The sequence below is a fragment of the Etheostoma cragini genome, chromosome 8 (assembly GCF_013103735.1).
Source record: "Etheostoma cragini isolate CJK2018 chromosome 8, CSU_Ecrag_1.0, whole genome shotgun sequence".
NCBI lineage: Eukaryota > Metazoa > Chordata > Actinopteri > Perciformes > Percidae > Etheostoma > Etheostoma cragini.
Window position 1 is genome coordinate 25,708,650 of NC_048414.1, and position 19,588 is coordinate 25,728,237.

The 19,588-nt window shown below is 44.0% G+C and overlaps 1 protein-coding gene across 4 annotated transcripts in view; it reads right to left on the minus strand.

The window, feature by feature from the left end:
- Positions 1-19,588, minus strand: part of hipk2 (homeodomain interacting protein kinase 2) — a 68,386-nt gene that overhangs the window by 39,779 nt on the left and 9,019 nt on the right. For all 4 annotated transcript variants that reach the window (XM_034878311.1, XM_034878309.1, XM_034878310.1 and 1 more), the window contains exon 2: positions 7,566-8,730. In XM_034878311.1, coding sequence (XP_034734202.1) covers positions 7,566-8,730 — 1,165 coding nt within the window. The remainder of the gene's footprint in view (positions 1-7,565; positions 8,731-19,588) is intronic.

Below are 19,588 nucleotides of genomic sequence, written 5' to 3' on the forward strand. Positions count from 1 at the left end.
ATTTTCACAGGCAAGTAATTAAGAACAAGTTCTTATTTACAATGGCGACCCAACATGTGGCATTGCCACTTAGGGAAAGGGAAGGAGGGCATTCATACAGTCCAGAAATTATATTGTCTTTTTTTCATGTTTCCCTCTTCACTATATCAACGTGTCTTTTATAAAACAGTCCTGATCCTTTCCAAGGTTGACTACCATAAATATGAACAAAGTGAGGCGTTAATTGGAATCTAAATGTCACACGGTGATGTCGCTTTATGACTTTATGAATGGTGCTGAAAATAGCCTGCGTGGTAAGAACAGAGCCTCATTTGATTCAGCCATCTGCAATGAAAAATAGCAAAACATTTTATAGAGCAACAACTGTCCCAGTGAATATGAGCTATGTTTAACTGGGCTGTCGAACATTTCAAGAGAGTTATTGTGTTGGGCCAGGGATGATCCTAAATGAAGAGAGAGAGAGATGGGACGGGTCATCAAAGGCTCTTTTTCTCCCAACACTGAGGCCCCAGCTGGCTGGCTGAACGGCGGATACAGCTCTGCCCACTTGCCTGCCGCAAAATTAGCCAAACTATTTACCCTTGTATCTGCACATTGGCAAATTCCTCCAATTGAGAAAACAAATGCATCTGTTTTGTTCTGTTGAAAACTTTACGGGAGCCTGCACGGGCCCCTGCACACCAGATATTCTCTGTCAAAGTTGCTGTCATTTTGAACACACACACACACACACGCATGCACACACACATACACACAGCGTGGAGCCAATTGCAGGTCCCTGCCGGGCCTCCCCAATCCCCCCCGATTCTCTCCCCGGCTGGACTGCTATAGCTTGTGTCAGTCCCTCTCAGTGTCTCTCCTGCCCTCTCTCTCTCTGTTTTTTTCCAACTGTTGCTGACAATCTCTGTTTTTCTCTGTTTTTTTCCCTAACTTTCCCCCCACCCTTTAATCGGACCAATCTGAATTTCATCAATACTCCCATGACCTGCCTTAGGGGTCCCAAAATGAACATTTTTTTTTCTTTTCTTTAACAAGTCTTCATTGCCCTTGCTGCATAGTTTCCATCCTGGTGCTAGGTTTTAAATATTCATGCAAGTGGATGGAAGAGGTGAGGGGAGGTGGGGAAGAAGAGAAAGAGGAAGGAGGGCAGGAAGAAGCAGAGGCAGCGGTGGGGGCTACCCCTATTCTGGAGCTCCCTGCGGAGGGATGGCGGGCATACAGGAATGGTGGAAGCGGGGGATCAGCAGGAGGCTTCATAATTTATTTAAACCTGGGGGCACCTGTGCAGGTCAGGCGCTGATGGCAGCCATCACCCTGCCACACTGGTGCTTAACTCCACAGAAGAAATCCAAATCTGTGGCGAGCAGGAAAATGAATAGAAACTTCACCTGTCCAGTTAATGATTTCAGTCGTAAACCCATTTCAGAAACAGTTGAGGGACATTTGAATGGCTGACCTGCCACTGCATGATTCCCTCTGTTAGTTATACAGTAACTCTACAAACACCTGTAAGGTTAAACACGTTACTCGTGTGCTGCCAACATTCGCTAACTACCATCAAAAGCTTAGGTGAGGAAAAATCCCATGTTTCAAATAAGCCAATCAATATAGAGCAGACAGATTGCAGCCTCCGCGAGCTTAAGTGGGCGGCTCGCAGAGTTTTATCAAGGCGGCTTAATTTCCCTCAGCTTAATATCCTGGGAAATGAATGGGAATTGACCTGCGAGGGAGAACAAAGACAAGTAGCCAGCATGAAAACGATGAGGTGAAAATCTGAAATCTCTGTCTTATGGTAGGCGCACAAAGTCCTACAGCACACACACACACACACACACACACACACACAAACACAGATAGGTGCATCCATCAGCCAGGGGGCAAAGTTCACTTTTACCTTAAGAGTTAAATAATTCGCATTCTTTTTGCAAAATGACTGTGAGCGCTTGACTGCTGTATATGTTCTGATTCCTATGCTTGACTACCGGTAGTTAATTAGCTTAGCTGCTACTTGTCTCCTGCTTGCCGGCTGCTCTGTGGAGACACATGGAAGAGCTGCCCAGAGGCAAATTATAAATGAGGAACAGGTTATTAGGATTCTGTCATGCATACTAAGGTGTTATGACTGTCATAAAAAGCACAGCAGTGAATACAGGGAGCAGTAATTATCATTTTACGGGTCTTTCTTTTATATACCAGATCGTGATAATACCCCATGATTTCAGCATCTACTGTCAACAACAACAGGACGGCCCCGGCCCTTAGTGTTCACAAGCTTAAAATATAAAGCTGGATAAAAACTAAATAAACCAGAAAGTCAGCGAAAAAAAGTCCCAACGTGCCACAGCAACCACCCAGTCAGGCTGAACCTAATGAAAGCTCATCTGCACTAGTAATAATCTGCCACTGCTTGGAGGGGTGGGGGTGCTCCAGTTCCAGGTGCTGGTGAGGAATGCAAAACAACCACCTTCTAAACACCCCCACCTCTGTTCCTCTACTTTCTTCTCCCCCAGCTCCAGATACTTTCTTGAGATACCGCACATAAACAACACCTGCACTATTAACGGCGCCGCAGCCACTGAGAGAATCTGCCTTTCTGTCCTTTTTTTTGTTGTTAATCCATCTTTCCTCTTTGGCAACCCGATCTTGCCGTTCTCTCTGGCACATTACGCACACACACTTTAACACACGCTTCAAAGAACAGTAACTAATAGCAACCTCATTCATTAAAACACCACCTTGATGTTTCGCACGGAGGCAGGGTAAATGTGCTGGAACGCCGGCCCTGTTTGTCTGGTTTTGCGACGCTAACAACAGATAGAGAGACAGATAGGGAGACAGGTGGGACAGGGGCTCGTCTTACACCCAGCCGCCTCAGCCCCAGCAATGACGGCACCCCCCCTTGATGGAGACGGATATATATTTCATCAGTTGTTAAGGTTTTGACATAAGCCCGACGGTGTCAGAGATCCTACTGTAGCATCAGCTGCACCCCTCTTTAATGCCACCATGACTAAAAAGATATAGGCTCTAAAATAAGAAAGTGCGGAGATTCCATAATATGAGCTTTTTGTGATTTGGATGCATTAAGATCTCTTCTGCCAGAGGCCTTTCGATTCACACTGATAAGCACTGAGAGTATACAGACACTGGCCACTTCAGATCACTGGGGACATCAACAAGCCCTTTCCTCCCTCTCAAACGCTGTTGACTCATTTTCCCTTCACTCGCAATGTCTAATATGTACCATATGTACTATATGTACCATATACTGTAGGTCTCTCACGCACGTGTAAGTACAAAGTCTGTGATGTGTGCAAGTACAAGCTGGCAGGTGCTGACATGTGTGCAGTATGTGCAATACAGCTTCCGGCTTCCAGGTTGTTAATATTAAGATGTTTAATTAATTACTAGGAGAAACTGCTCTGTCTTTCGCTTTCTCTCTGTCTTGTGGCAATTAGGTAAGCCTCTGTAAAACTGCCATTGTGACAAAGCTTTTCTGTATGTGCACAGAAAAAGCTAAAGAAAGAGAAGAACCATGGACTCAAAGGTGGGGCGAGACGCCATAATGAATTATTTAAATGTGTAGGAAATGGTGCATGCTCTCCGGAGAGCCGTTCACAGCGTTGCACTCATCTGATGGAAATTGGCTAGCAATTTTGCCAAGCAAATACCAAGAAATAGGTTGCAGCAGCAAGCAAAACTTGCAAAATCCGCAATGGAAATGAGCTCGAATAGCTTCCGCAACTTTTCATAGTATAAAATAGCTGTCAATCAAAGGTTGTGCAGCCTTTTGACAGACTCTCCATTGACCCCCAGAGACGCTAAGCGTCCGTGGGCGGGACATATAGTTTCAAGAAGCCCCATTGAAGTCCATGTGACGCTACAGGAATGTATGAGATGGAGATCGAGTGAGCTGATTCTGAGCAAACTAGTCTTCAAAATGGAAGTATTCCAAAGCATTTTTAGTCAATAAAATGTTAACACAATAGGACATGTTTGAGCAATTCATTTTTTGACATTTTAGATGAAGGAGTCTTGTCTCTGTCTGACCCCTTAAGTGTAAGTCTAGGCATTCTTTGATAAGAAGTTTTTTTGTGGTTTGCATGAACCAACATATGAAAATACATATAATATGGATTTGGGTTCAGGTTTCAAATTTGGGAACCCCATTTAGACTCAGTAGGTAATCAGACGAGGCACCGGCTTCAGTTCCACACCCATGCAGACCTCTAATTGATGTACAAAAAAGACATAAGAAACAGCAAACCTTTGGAGAAGCCAGAATCCATTACCTAAATGACAAGGCCTTTGGACAGTCCAGCAGACGGTCACGTAGGGTGAGAGAGTATATTCTCTTAACATCCTTGTCTCTGTCTGCACGTTCCACCTCCCTTTCTCTAGCAGCCTCCAAATGGCCAGGCTGCCGCTAGCGGCACTGCCTCAGGAAACTTAACATCAACTTAAATAATGTATTGCTTTATTCCACCCATCTCATGGACTTTACCCCGATGAAGTAAATAGGCCAAACAAGCCTGGGACAAAACTGGGACAAGACAATAATGGACAAAGGGTAGGCTTGACTAGCCGGCTTACCTTTTACATAATTAGCAATAGGCAAGAGGGAAGAAAGGTAGCAGGAAAGGAGAGGAGGGTAAAAGCACCGGGGTAGGTCACAAGTTGATGTTGCCATGAAATGCCACTCAGTAAATAAAAACACGACAAAGAGACACTATAGTAGCCACAACACAGAGAGTTTAAGGTAATAGTTGAATAATACTAAGCAGACTGTATTCAAGTGCATTGACGCTGAGTGTAGAAGTGCTACAGACAGGCCTATATGACAAGGACAGATGAGCTTCGCTACGTGAGCCTGGATTCGCTAAGCACTGAAGCGAACAAAGTTAAGACTCTGAGCACCCTGAGAGCTGTTCTTGCAAATAGCACATCACTTGTTTACCTTGAGTACCAGTGTTTTATTTGCATGAGTCAACCTTGTGAAAAATCTATAAGTCGTTTGAAAGGCTCTTACAGCCCATGCTACGCTATTCTATGGCAGCTGAAATGGGAACAGCCAGATGTGAGGAGTAGATCTTATTAGCGTCAGAGAGGCAAAACACGTGCAGCATGCTTCTACCAAGTTCTAATAAGGCCTCTGATTGGCTGTGTAATGTTATCCATTCAAGGGGCATGCAGGAACACTGTTACGCACAGAGATGTGGCTTATGTGTGTATGTGTGTGTTGTTGTATTTTGATATATATATTATTATTATTATATATTATTTATTTTGAGGACTGACTTCAGTGTAAAGGAGCTGAAAAAGAAATAACATTTGTGAGGTAATGTAAATTATCTTTGATGAAATGATGATGATTTTTTTTTAAATTGGTATGAAATGAAAAAATCATTTCTGGTATCTGTGACGGCATAGAACATCTCTAAATGGAACCCAGCCATCACACAGGTATTTTATTTAAAAAAGAATCAAAGAAGACGGCAAGAGGGGGGTGTTTTTGCTATTGTGGGGGATATAGAGTAACACAGAGCCGGCAGGTTGGAGCTGGCAAAGCTCACCTGTATGTAATTTCTATCCTGTAAAGGTACTGTCTCCAGTACAGAAACAGAAACTATCCTGCAATCTTCTCATCTGAAATCATCAAAGATGGATTGATGTTCTCCTCTAAGCTTTTGAACTCGCCATGAACTCTACCCGCAGCCGAGGGTTGTTTGCTGCCCAAACGGCATGTGATGCTCACACACCCGTAGTGCTCATCTCCCATGAGCTCATTCTTTGAATTAAAAGACTTGCCTCATTCCTAACAATGAAACCTGGTAAAGCAAACACACTCTTGTTGAAATACTGTACGTGCATGAAATGATGCATTACACCCTGTGTCCCACACACAAACACACACTCTCACTGCCTCGAACCAGGGTCACCAAGTCTCTGTTCTTGGTTTTGGTGGCTAGTGGGTAATTTTCTGGTCAATGTCAGCCTTTCTTTCCCCTTCACCGCTGCCAAGAGGAAATGAAGGGATGATCTCTGCGCTCTCCTCCACTCGTCACTCCCCGAGAATACAGACAGGAACATTTCATGGCCTGCTTGTTGCCCTACAGCCCAGGAGCAACAACAGCAGGACAAATAGTGCTGTTTACTTCAGGATGAGCTATTTAAACTGATATAACAACGCCGCCCTGTTGACATGTACAATCAAATTCCCAAGTTGAGAAGGAGTGTTTCTAAAATACAGTTCATAGCTCAGATAAAATAATACACCTGTCAGAAGCTTTAACAGATCAGGATTTTTTTATCTTCCAAATGCAGCAGTTTGAATCCGATTACTCTTTACCTGTTCTTCACCTCTCCACTGTCTAAAACTTGCCATCTTTCTGTTTTAACAGGAAACAATGGTCTTCAGTGTAGCACATTTAAAAAGCCAGCGATAAACTGTAAAGATAACAAAACAAAACTCAGAATCCAGTAAATGGGGACCAAAAACTTCTCGCTACAGAATGTACACTATGCTTAGTTGCAGAGCCGCCACCTGGCATGTTTCAATAGGTATATGTGTGTGGTTGTGTGTGTGTGTGTATACGTGGTAACACGGCTTACACACACCTGTTCTTCCCCTAGTCCCGGCACCAGGCCTGGGCCCTAAACAAAGCTTCTCTCTGTACGGACATGGACACTGTTTAATTCCTCACGCAGTTCCCCCAACACTGCCTCTGCGGAAACCTAAACACACTATTTGCTACGGGTGAAAAAATACCGTTTAAGAAGTACTAGGAGAAGAAAGAAAAGCCTTCCTGGAGACTCATCTGGTTCTAATGCAGGGCCCGCTGGTGTGGATTACAGGCACATATTACAGGAGAACTCGGGCTGACCCCTCATCTCTATCCCGGGGGGAAATGGGAGCCAGCTATGGTGATGGGGGTCTGAGGGTCCAGAGGCCTGGGGAGCAGAGGGGTGAATAGAAGCCTTTGGGCAGGCTGCCCCCCCAAGTGATTGGTGCCCTTGGTCAATGAGGGACTCTGAGATCTTGTCAAAAACCCTCCTTTAAAAACAGGAAAAAACACTTTCTTCAATCTCTTCAAGACACTAAGAAATCTCATTGCTTTAGTTTAACCAAGTTTTGGTGAAAGTAAAAAAGGTCTTTGTATAATCTTCAAAGTAACACTACAACAGGCTTGTTTTATCACAAATACACAATAAGCAGCTGGCTACTCAGCAAGCCTTTGAGTTTTACTGTTCTAGCCCACATTGGAAGGGGTGTTAACTACGGGGGTAAACAAGCAAACAGGAAAGGCAGAATCAGAGTGCAGAGAGAGAGCTCATATGGCTGGCAGCCAATCTGGGTGTATGGCCAAATAATCAACCCGACTCGGAAAACATTCCTATTAAAGTGGGGATAAATCAAACAAGATGCAGAAAGCACAATCATCATCCAAACAAAACCAACAAGAACAAACAGAGGTCTCTTTTTCTTCGTGTTACATGAAATACCTAAAATAAGTCTTTCATACCCATTTTATAACTAATGATCAAGTCAAAGTAGAAGCTCTTACCTGTAGTATCTGGACTGTAGATACGTGGAGCAGACTGCTTTTGACACATGGCTGGCTGAGCCAAAGTCAATGACTTTGACCCTGTAGGGCTGTCGAGACGGGTCCACGAGCATGATGTTCTCTGGCTTCAGGTCAGCGTGGATCAGCCCCAGGCTCTTCAGTTTCATTAGCGCTGTGGCCACCTGCTGTAGCACGGGTCTGATGTATTTGAGGGGCAGGGGGCTGAACTTGTTCTGCTTGAGGAAGTCGTACAGGTTCTGCTCCAGCATTTCAAATACCAGGCACGTGTGGTTCTTGTGCTGGAAGCACTCGTAGGCCCTCACAAAGTTGAAGTCGTCTGCACTCTCCGTGCTGAGACGCGCAAGGATGCTGACCTCGATCTGACCCTGCCGTGCATACGATGGGTGGTTTTTCAAGATCTTGATCGCCACAATCTCGTTGGTGCCCCTCTTCCAGCACTTAACCACCTGTCCAAAGGTTCCTCGCCCCAAGAACTCCAGCACTTCATAAGTGTTGGTCATGGAGCAGAGCACCTCATGTTGCACCAGCTGGTAGTCGCCCTCACTGTTGGAGCCGCTGTTCTTGGACGTTGCGGTGGAGGTGGCGGTGGCCACCGTAGCCACCGTGGCCCCACTGGCTGCACCGTTCTGGATCATCAGTGGGCCGTGCTCCTCAATGATGTGCACGCTGCTGTTGTTGTCAAGCTCCTCACTTTTGCGTTTAAGCCCGCATCGCTGGTAGGTGTCAAGGAGACTGACCGTGCTGCGGCGCGTCAGGTTGTGAACACCAACCCCGCCACCCACACCACTGCCGCCACCACTGCTGCTGCTGCTGCTGCCTCCACCCCCGCTGCCCAGCAGAGACCCCGCGGCCCCTGAAGTGCTGCTGGCTGAGGCGACCACAATGTGGCCCGCGCTGGCTGGGAAGATGAGTGCCTGCTCGTAGGGCAGGATGGAGCTGGTGACTTGCAGGGAGCTGTTGATGCCGAGGGGGCCACTGGTGGCCGACAAGTTCTTGCTGCTGTTGTGGCTGTAGACTTTGCTGTGTGTGCCGTACCCTGTCATATCCCAGTTACAACTCTGCTCCACCTTCAGTTTCTTCACGCTAAAGAAGGCACTTGATTGGAGAGTGTGAGGGGAGAACACTTGCACTTGTGAGGCCATACCTGCAACAAGAAGGGAGCAGGGGGGAGGAGCAAGAGGACAGGGGGGGGGGGGGGGGAAATGAAAGTGAGAGGTTAGGAAATTGAGAGTGACTGAAACACGAGTGGTAGCCAGTAGCTTTAAATAAAGACAGCTTGGGTCAGAGCAGGTCAGTAAAACACCAAGCGTAAATGCTGATGCGTCAGCATGTTAACTTGTTGAACGCCATTAAACCATTGTAAAGTAACATGCACTTAATTACCTTCAACATGTCATAAAGCATTTGTTGCTTTGCCATTACACTGTTTCTATGTATCATCCAGCTTTTTTATTCAGATACCATTAAAGGCTCATTAAAACCAGTGGGAAAGGGATATTTTTTAATACAACATGATGTTGTTTTTTATACTGTTGCATAAGCCAGGCAGATAAGCAGGTTTGAATACAACAGTGCTTAGGTAAACCACTGGTTCATGCAGAGGAAGTGCCATTTCCCCACTGTTCCCATCTGCAGCAAAGTAAATAGGCTGAGGGAAAACTCAAAGAATACCCTTCATTGGACACTCCATAGAGAAAGTGGAGCAACACAAAATTGAACAGAAAACACAAAAATGTGTTAAGAAATGTTTGCAAATTACTTCCCCACCACATAACCCAGCCCTTGCATTAGTACACAATTACTCACTTCAGGGAAGGTGGTGGAAGACATTTCGTTTGAAAGACTATGAGAACAGAAGAGGGGCACTGAACTCCCTCTCAACTACAGATCCCGAAGACAACAAAACAAAAGCAAAACTGCAGCGAGGCTGTGCTCTGAACTCCTGGGAACAAGCTGCCTCAGAATAAGCAAAAGCTTCTCCAAGCAAACAACTGCCCAAAAATAGTCCCTTTCTTCATCCCATGCTTTGCAAACAGTCTTGTTTGTAAGGTTGGAATAATTATTACAGCACAAGGAAGAGTATACAAGACTTGTAGTGATGCTACTGTATGTTTAAAGACTTCCCACCAGTAAACCCCCAAATGAGTTTACCGCTAACAAACTAAGAGCTACCACCTGGTTGTGCCAATGCCCTTTCAAGTAGGCTTCGCTGTTGATCCACTAATGCAAGAATCAACCCTTTCCTTCTTGGGTGTGGTGTATATGGAGTAGAGCCCAACAGATAAAGGAGGCTGTTACCAATACGAATATTTGGTTATTTAAAAATCCGATATGCCGATATATCGGCCGATAAATATTATATTTAACCCTCATGTTGTCCTTGGGTCAAATTTGACCCCTTTTCAGATAATGTTTTTTTTTGTTAGAAAAAATCGGCAATCAAAATAATCTTTGGGACATAAAAAACTTTGAGAAAAAAACAACAAAAAGCACCCACAACATTGAAAACATTACAAAACTGTCGGAAAAAGCAAAAATAATGTTGAAAAAAGTGACCAAAACTCTTTCGTTTCGTGGTTGACAGGAAGACGAAAGGGTTGAAAAAAGAAATCCAGAAACTTGTTACAATACATAAACAGATTTCCCTAACATTAGTTATTTGTAGTTATTTATGAGTTCTCACTAAAATAATATGCTAATAATTTGTTTTATTGTCACAACAGAAAAGAGAAACATCCAAATGTGTATTAAAGTTCTGATAAATAAAATGTCTAAAAATACCAACTTAAGATATGAAACTTAAAGTCCTTTGAACAAAAACACATTAAATTAATTACAAAAAAACTAGTGTTGCCAAAAGGTACGCCAAGGAGCGCCCTCTGGTGGACAAACTATGCAACGCCAATGCTCAAACATGGTTGACAGTCCGTTTTAATCTTTTTTAATTGGACATTATAAATGACGATACTGATAGATTGGGACATGCCTAATATCAGTCCACCGAAATATCGGTCGGGCTCTAATATGGAGCTCTCTATGGCGCGCATTCATGGAGCGCCGTGAAGGACTCCAGACACTTGGCTGGGCATCACTGAATCGTTGAGGTCCAGGCTGTAGCCTTGTCCCGTGTCTGTTTGTGTATGTGTCTGTTTCTGCATGTGCATGGGACACATTCCCAGTCAGAGTGTGTTATTTGTAATTGTTTGTCACTTAACGCAGATAAAAAGAACGCTATGGTCGCAGCTCGCACACAAACACTAACAAAACCCATACATGCAAGCCGTTAAACCTTGTTTGCTGCTTTTGTGTGTTTAATAGACATCTTGAATGCTGGGAAGTTTTGTTCTGTTTAAAGATAATTAGAGGAGGATTTCCTTTCAAGATGGGAGGACTTCCATAGATGTGGCCTCTCTTCTGCAAACAGAAAGCAGAGAGGAGTGGACATGCCTGGTCACTTTGTCATTATTAGCCCTTAGAGTGGTGATGATGATTAATTCAGTAGGAGGTTGGCGGCCCTCCACTGTACTTTGTCTCATTTGTGTTTTTAAACTCTCCGAACCTCTCTTCCTCCTCTTTTTTGGGGATTGTTTTTTAGTCGCTGTGTGGCCTTGCTTGGACTTACTGGTTATCAGCGTGGTCATCTGGTTTTAGTCCTAATGCTGCAGGATTGAAGCTGCAGTGCACATTAGAGGACTCACTGTAAACCTGGCGGGTTTTGTACAGACGCTGATGCAACATAGCACCCCCATGTTTCCTGTAGTGCTTATTTAAGCCTCTAACGTGCTATCTTCACATATGTGCTCTGAACTATAATTAAGTTATTTTTTGTTGTTACTTTAGGTGCCCACGCCTAACCACTTCCTGGCCAGAGCTGTAGGCTAGTCCAGAGAGGTAATGAAGATTGTCCACTAGGCTATTAGGGGCAAGGCTCTCTGCTAATCACATAAGCCCTGAAGGCCAGATGTCACTCCTTGGATTACCAATTCCTGTGCCTGGACTTAACGCTAAAAATAATTTGAATGATGGGTTGCGTCACAGAACAGCGATTGAGAGCCTGACAGGATAATCACAGGCACAGACTGATTGACACAAAGATGGATGGACAGACACAGAGCTGGCTTGTTCCTCTTATGGAAAATTCCAGCATTTCATATCCAGAGGTGTCAAGTAACGAAGTCGAAATTTGGGGTTATTAATACTTTACTTGAGTAATTACTTTACAGCAGACTTTTTACTTCTACTCTTTAAATTTTCACATAATTATCTGTACTTTCTTCTCCATACATTTAAAACAATTGCCTTGTTACTCCTATTTCAGTTTGGCTTGTTTTCATTACGGCTTGTCATCATTCAAAAACACAATCCAGATCCAGATAGATCACACCATCCGGATAGAGTGAATCTGTTTTCCTCACAGAATCCTGCAGATAAGCTTGGATGTACATTTACATTCCAAATAAAGCCTGTTGATAATATGCCTCTGAAGTTTGACTTTTGCACCATTACAATACTTCTAGGCAACTAGTCATCATATCTTCCGCACCATGAAACACATGTTAAAAGTCCCATGACATGGTGCTCTTTGGATGTTTTTTTATACACCTTAGTGGTCCCCTAATACAGTATCTAAAGTCTATTCCCCAAAATTCAGCAGAATTACAGCCACTAGACCCACTAGATTGTGGGACTGTAGCCAGTCCCACAATGACATTTCCTTAGTATGTGCCAATTGTGAGTCTGTAGCTTTTGAGGAGAAGGGGGGGGCAAGGTGGAGGCTGAGGGTGTGACCTTGACCAACTGCCACTTTGCTAGTTTGAAATCCATGTGGGACAAATTCTCTGGGCGGACAAAGCAGAGAAAGGGGGGATAACCTTGCCCCTTATGGGGTATAGGAGGTTATGACCTCATAAGGGGCAAGATTCCAGATCGGCCCATCTGAGCTTTCATTTTCCCAAAGGCAGAGCAGGATACCCAGGGCTCGGTTTACACCAATCACCATTTCTAGCCACTCGGGGACCATAGGCAGGCTGATGGAACACATATTAATGTTAAAAAACCTCATTAAGTGACATTTTCATGCCATGGGACCTTTAATGCTTAGCAGGGCACATATAAGCTTCTTTAATGTATTTGCATTGTGCTAAAATGTTTTCATTTTCAATGGGCATAAATGAGGCTGAAACAGGTGCATCCCAAATGTTACAACATTAATATTTGAATATAACATTATAGTCATTATGGCCTTCAGTAAAATCTTTTTTAGGGAGGTGGGGTAGTGCACTATAGGCCTCTGTGGTGCAGCCTCAGCTTTTGTCCTACATGGCATTTTTTCCCCCTTACATAACTTTTACTTTTATACTTAAAGTCGTTTTGAAACCAGTACTTGAGTTGAAACTTTGACTTCTACCAAAGTCTTTTCTAAACCCAAGTATCTATACTTCTACCTAAGTAATGAATGTGTACTATACTATAATACTTTTGACACCTCTGTACACATCTGCCAGCATGATTATGGAGAGCTCGGGGGTTGTGCAAGGCCGGATTGCGGTTAGCTGCTCTTTGCATTAACATCACAAGAATTCCTCCTCAACCCCGATCTTAGTCACTCATTGACTCTCTGTCAGTTTTAACACTGTGGTCAGAGAGTTCACTTGATCTTGTCTACGCGGTGCAATGAACTGAAGGCCACACATGTTCCCCTAAACTAGGGAAGCCTGTAAAATAACGCTGAGAAAAATATTTGGAAATGCATAGGACATTCTGCACAGCTGCTTTTTGCAACAACACTCAGCAGCATAGTTTAGAGCCCTGTGCGGAGAACAGATAAGTAATTAAATGGACCAAAAGTAAGAGGTCAAATGGCTGGAATGTTATCTCATGACAACATACACAGGCAACAATGTGACCAATTATACTTCATTGGGAAAGTGGCTCCAGTTCTCATGAATCACTCTTCATCCAAGCTGAAGTTCAAACACATTTATGATCTACAATCTGAACAACAAAATCCTCTTTTCTGTTGTCAGAAACCACTCAGCGTGAGAGACCCTCCCTTGAAAATGTCTTCTTGAAGTTTATTTGAATTTCTGAACCCGATGCCAAACAAAAAACTGTAAAGGTCCATTGTTGTACATTTGTAATGTTGGAATGCCTTCAGTAGCCAAGGCTTTCCATTTAGCATACCTAAAGAAACACTGTGTCCCACATACTGCAATTAAGCATACCAGAGAGGCATTTTCCACTGTTTGGAGGCAGCATGTTAAAATGGTAGGAGTCAATGTTTTCAGAGAGATTACTTCTCTGTCAGGGTGTTTGTTAATCTTCTTTTTGGGTGGATCAGGGCCGTTCTGCACGCCATGCTGGGTCTAGAGATGGACTGAAAGAGAGGGAAGAAGAATAGAGCGCGGAGAGCGGGGCCCTGAGTGGCCCTCACATTCTAGTCTGTGACCTGCTTCTGTTTACTCTCTTTTATTAAACCCGTCATTTATACTGCGCTGACAGCATGACAGAGAGTATTGATGAGTACGCCTTTAGACACCACCAAATCTGCCAAATAGTGCTTTGTAATTACAAACAGTCTTTTAATATAAAAACCTGTTTACCATTCAACTCCTACGTGCCTCACCTCCAAGTTCTGTGCTTAAAACCTTGTTTATGATAAAAACATGCCTACGGCTTAAGAGCAAAGGTACAGAAGAAGCGACAGAAGTTGATGTTGACTATGAGACAGGTATGCTATCTTAGGCTACAATGCCAAGATGCAAGATTTGGGGAAGAAAATACAGTTATACTTATTTGCACTGAATTGGAATTGATGATGTTCTTGAAAAATAAACTGTGAATAACAAGGTTGTAGAGAATAGTGCACTGTAGCAGACTTACATTACATTACAATTATATATCCATCCAGTATACTAAAGCCTAATTGAGGCCCAATGACTACCGACCCAGACGGAGACGCTCTGATGACTCTGTCTACTTACTGGACATCCCATTGTCTGCGAGACTGGAGGGTGAGCGGAGACTGGGCCAAATCGCTGGCTAATGAAATGACTTCTGACTGTCTAGACTAAGCATTATCTCACCCCTCACTGCTGTTTGCATGTGGGTGCCGGAGCACTACACTGTGGTACCACTTGCCGCACCTCCATCACTTTTCCGACTACCCTGTCACACAGAGATGGAAGATAAACTAAATGAAAGACCGACGTAATGTGTCTCGGTAAGCTATTGGGTCCCCAGAACAGCATCAATCCAACCTCAGCTTATCCAAGGAAATCTTCTGGAGGGAGACACAATTCTTCCAAAAGACTCATTTGGAAGTGAGGTGTGCTGTGGGTTTTTTCAGTATGGCAGACTGCAAAGGCCATTGCACATGACTCACATAGCGACGTAGAGCAGTGTCAACCGTGTGCGACTGAGAGCCTGACAGGATAATCACAGGCACAGGCTGATGGACACAGAGATAGATGGACAGACACAGAGCTGGCTTGTTCCAATATGGGAAATTCCAGCATTACATATCTGCCAGCATGATTATAGATAGTTGAAGCCTCTAAAATAAGCTGAGAAAATGATTTAGGGAGCTAATTGAACATCAATGTAAAAAATTCTGCACAGTTGATTTTTGCCACATCTGTTTTGTACTCAAACCATTTAGTGAGACCCTGTATTTGTTTCTTATCTTCTTTTCTTTTGATTTGTATCTGCATGTACATGGGTGAAATGGCACACGGAACCACCACAGGACACTGACTTTGGAGTAAGACAGTTGAACGCACCACTGAGGAGGAACATATTGTCCACACAGAGAAGACCGAGCCTTCCTGCCTCCTGCCTAAGTTCTGTTCCCGGTAGGGGAGCTGGAGCTTGACACTGCTTAGTCCCTCTCTCTCTCTCTCTTTCTCTCACACACACACACACACACCCGGCCACTATTGACCATACTGCCTGCCTTTTTAGCTCTTTCATCTCTGCTTATTTATAGAATAATGCATCAGACGAGCTCGCGGGGAGATGCTGTCATGCAGGCTTCTGATCCAACAGCCTTTATGCTCATCTTGACTACGCTATTTGACCAGTCGGAATTGGCTCGCCATGTCTCTCTCCGCTCCCTAACAAACACACAAAAAAGGGCAAATATCCATCTGGCATATTGACAGCGTATGAGAAAATGTGAATGCTGTTTTGACGGACACATGCGGGGCTTCTTATCTCGTAAATCAGCAACACGCCTGCTGTAAATGTGACACTCCCTCAACTCTCCCTTTCCCTAGAAGCAAACAGCCAAAGACACAACATGTTGTAGCTGGCTGTGAGATAACATGTCCGGTCAGCACTTATCCAAATGCACACGCATAGATACATAAGCCTGAACAGACACACACAGGCGCACCGATACCAAGAGGCTTGTACAGCCAAACACTTTCACATCAGTTGGTGTGGCGGTTTTAAAGTGTCTTTTATAAACTGAGCAATGATATCTTAAATCTAAAAGTAAAGCTGCAAACCTGCTTCACCCGGGTAACTGTCAGTAGATAAGGAGGTAACCATTAACGTTGGAAGTATAGTCATAAAACGACTGGTGTTGGAAAAACGCTTGCCTTGTTTATACTGCCAGGTCAGCCTAACCAGGCGCTGAACCAAGGCGCGGGGTGGAGGAGGGAGGAGAGGAGATGGAGATGAGGAGGAGGAGGAGGGGAAGGAGGAAGAGGAGCAGGAGGAGGGGGGGGGGGGGACGAAGGGGTGGCAGAGTGGCTCTGCTTGAGCTGGCTTTCTTATTAATCAAATCACGAGTGTAGCAAGGCACAGCACCCAACTTCCTCCCCAAGGAGAAAATAAGAAAGAAAGAAAGAAAGAAAGAAACCTTGTATTAAATGCCCTTGCCACAGCAGAAGTAAAACATTGAATGTGGAAAAGAAAAAACTATTTGCTCTGTGCAGAACTCTTGTGTGTGGCAGCATAAAATGAGAATTGAAGAGGGCTGAAAACGTGTCCAACCATAAACCAGAGGCCCCTGTTAATTCACGACTCAACTGCACTACCATCAACGTCCACCGTATGCATCATGCTGTGCTGATCATTGACTACAGCGGCAAACGGTGCCGGGCCATGCAGGGACACACACCTGATAAGCAGCCGGTCTCCACAATGCTTATCATGTACACACAGTAAGAAACGCCCCACTACAGCCCACACTTCCTCTCATGTCATTAGGATCAACAATGACAGCTGGACACAGTGTACTATAATGAGATCAACATATGAGAAGTGCAGGCAAGAAACAGAAACCCAACCCAGACAACAATAGAGGAGGACACAATGACGAGTACAACCTACAGACAAAGTATGAGGTTTTGAAAGGATGCCACTTCATTAAGTGAAGGACAAAAGCCGGTGATATGCAAAAACAAATTCAAATACAATGATGCCGATGTTCACGCAGGGACACACAAACGCACAAACACAAGGAGACGGGTTCCTGAAAGCTACAGGAGTAGAATGTTAAACAAAGGAATTGATTTTCATGTTCCGTGATCCCTAGTTAGTTTTACATGGTTGCCTTATATATTCCAAAAAGGTATTTAGTTTGTGAAGGTCAGATTTGTATTTACCCCGCTAATATGGTTTTCAAATCTAAAGTGTTTAGTGAGTTAATAGTCTTCACGCCTCACTACATTCTTGGAGCACTATTTGCAGTTGTGAAAGTATTGATTTGGAGTGCAAAGTAAGAAAAGTCAAACAGCGACAGTTAAAACTGAAGCAAAGTCGGTGACAGTTGCAGGGAAAGATGTCAGATGTCAGTCAGGAGGGAATACGGTATCATTGCCCCACCCTGCCCTGTTTTTGGGTGTGTTGTTGAATTTATGGGTCAAAGTCTGCATCTGCATGAATATCCGATAGACAAAGCTGCAAGCTCGTTGGATGCATACATCACCGAGGACACAACTCTCTGTATTAATAATCTAATTTGTGTGTGTACATGACAGTAGGCGTGTGTCCACACACATGCATTGCTGCCATATTTCTACAGTCTATGATCTCGGTACTCCACCTGCATGTGTGCGTGTGTGTGTCTTAGCACATATCTGTGTGGTAAGAACATGCATGAGCCCACCAACCAAACATACAAACACACACACGAACAGAAGGACTAATCTGATGCCCCACCCCTCCATATCCTGCGACGAACCCCGTCAACAGAGGAACCAGTCCAACCTGCCAAGCCACCTGGGGACCAATCACACACAGCCAGGGCCATCACTTCCTGTATTTCCAAAACACTGTATTCAAACAGCAAACTGATAGGGATGTCTAGATAAAAAAAAAAAAAAAAAAGGCTAAAAAATGCCCTACAGGTTGATTTTTCTTCTTCTTTTTGTTTTAATGCACAGCTGCTAAATCAAACTACCAATGCCTGGCTGTCACTTTCAGCTCTCAGTTACAAGTCGTCAGCTTGAAATCAGCAGGGTGTTCTTAAATGACATAATGTGACACACAGGCGAGTCCATGTGTTTGAATATGATTAGCAATGATGCTGGTGCATAAAGCCCACTTTTAACTGCCTCAAAGATGGCAGAGTGAGGACAAAACAGACAACTTCTATCCATTTCACATCAGAGCTCTTTATAACCCCCACATGCGGTTGGCCTTCTGCTCCCCTGTCTCCCCCAGTGTACTCCGCCTCCTGGTGCTATCAAATACAAGCTGGAGATGGTGCACATGCCTCCCCAGGCGACAAGAGTGTGTGGTATTTCAGCGGGGTGTGTGAAGCTGATGCTTGGGGCCTATTAAGGCCACAGATCAGACTAATTTAGACTGCAGATGACTTTTTTTCTCACTCCAAAATGCCTCAACATGCACTCCTGCTTTCATACTGCAGGTGACTCATCAATATACATTCTTGATAACTTCTTTTAATCTCCTAATCTCTCTTCATCATCTTCCTTTTAACCATCTCTCTTTGTGTAGCTTCTCTCAGTCTGTATTTTCTATGAAAAACAAGCCCACCATGCCATGTATTCAAACAGCTTTTAAAAGATTATAGCACACATACAAACACATGCTCACATACCAATTTAGCAAGGCATATGGGTCCTTAATCCCACTGACAGTGTGTCGTAAACATGGCTGTTGAGTCTTTTTGGCCACAGAGCTGAGGTATTAAATATGGCTAGCGAACTCAGCCCTTTGCGTCCGACTCAGCGTGGAAATCACGGCCTTAGCCTATTATATTTACAGTGTCCTCGCTGTTGCAAATAGCAGCCAAAGTCAGGCAGGAAATGGCTATTCTGACCATCAGTTTAACACCCACACACTGACTTTATGAGTAATACACATTTGAATTGGCTTGCATAAAAGGATAACACCTTCAAAAGGAGAAGTTGGAGTTTTGGAGAATTTTGCAATTACAACCGTTATGACAAACTTTGTTGAGCAAATTACAGGAAACATGGTCCATCTACTGTGCAAATTTGCAAGTTCGGGTACGTTCCTGTGGTCTGAGCTGTTTCCAAACTCCCAGCTGAGTAGTAGCTGAGAAGGATTTTAACAGATGGAAAGGATGACCTGTGGGAAGCCAGTAAATACTAAATCATCATACTATAAGATGCTTTACTGTGAATGAAGAAATGCTAGTAGTGTGTTAGCATAGCAGTGGGTTTGTGTTACTGAAATGGATGCCACTTAACGTTGCCATGTTTGTGCCAAATGTCTTTACGTTTAATGTGTATGAATGCAGAACGTTGTCTCATGTCTCCCCTATGAGTCCCTGGTCTGGGCTGATCTGGAGGTGTAAAGAAAAGAGAACAGGTCCACAGCTAAAGGTCAACTTTTGACCTGTTTCTGAGCCAACTTCTCCAAATTTGATGGAGAGGTGGAAGCATGTTTGCGTGCGTTAGCAGCTGCTGGGCTCTGTCAAGGGCCCAAGATGTAAGGAGTAGACAGGTTAAAGGAGACGAGGGGTGAGACACGACCCCCAACACCACAAAATCCCTTTTAGA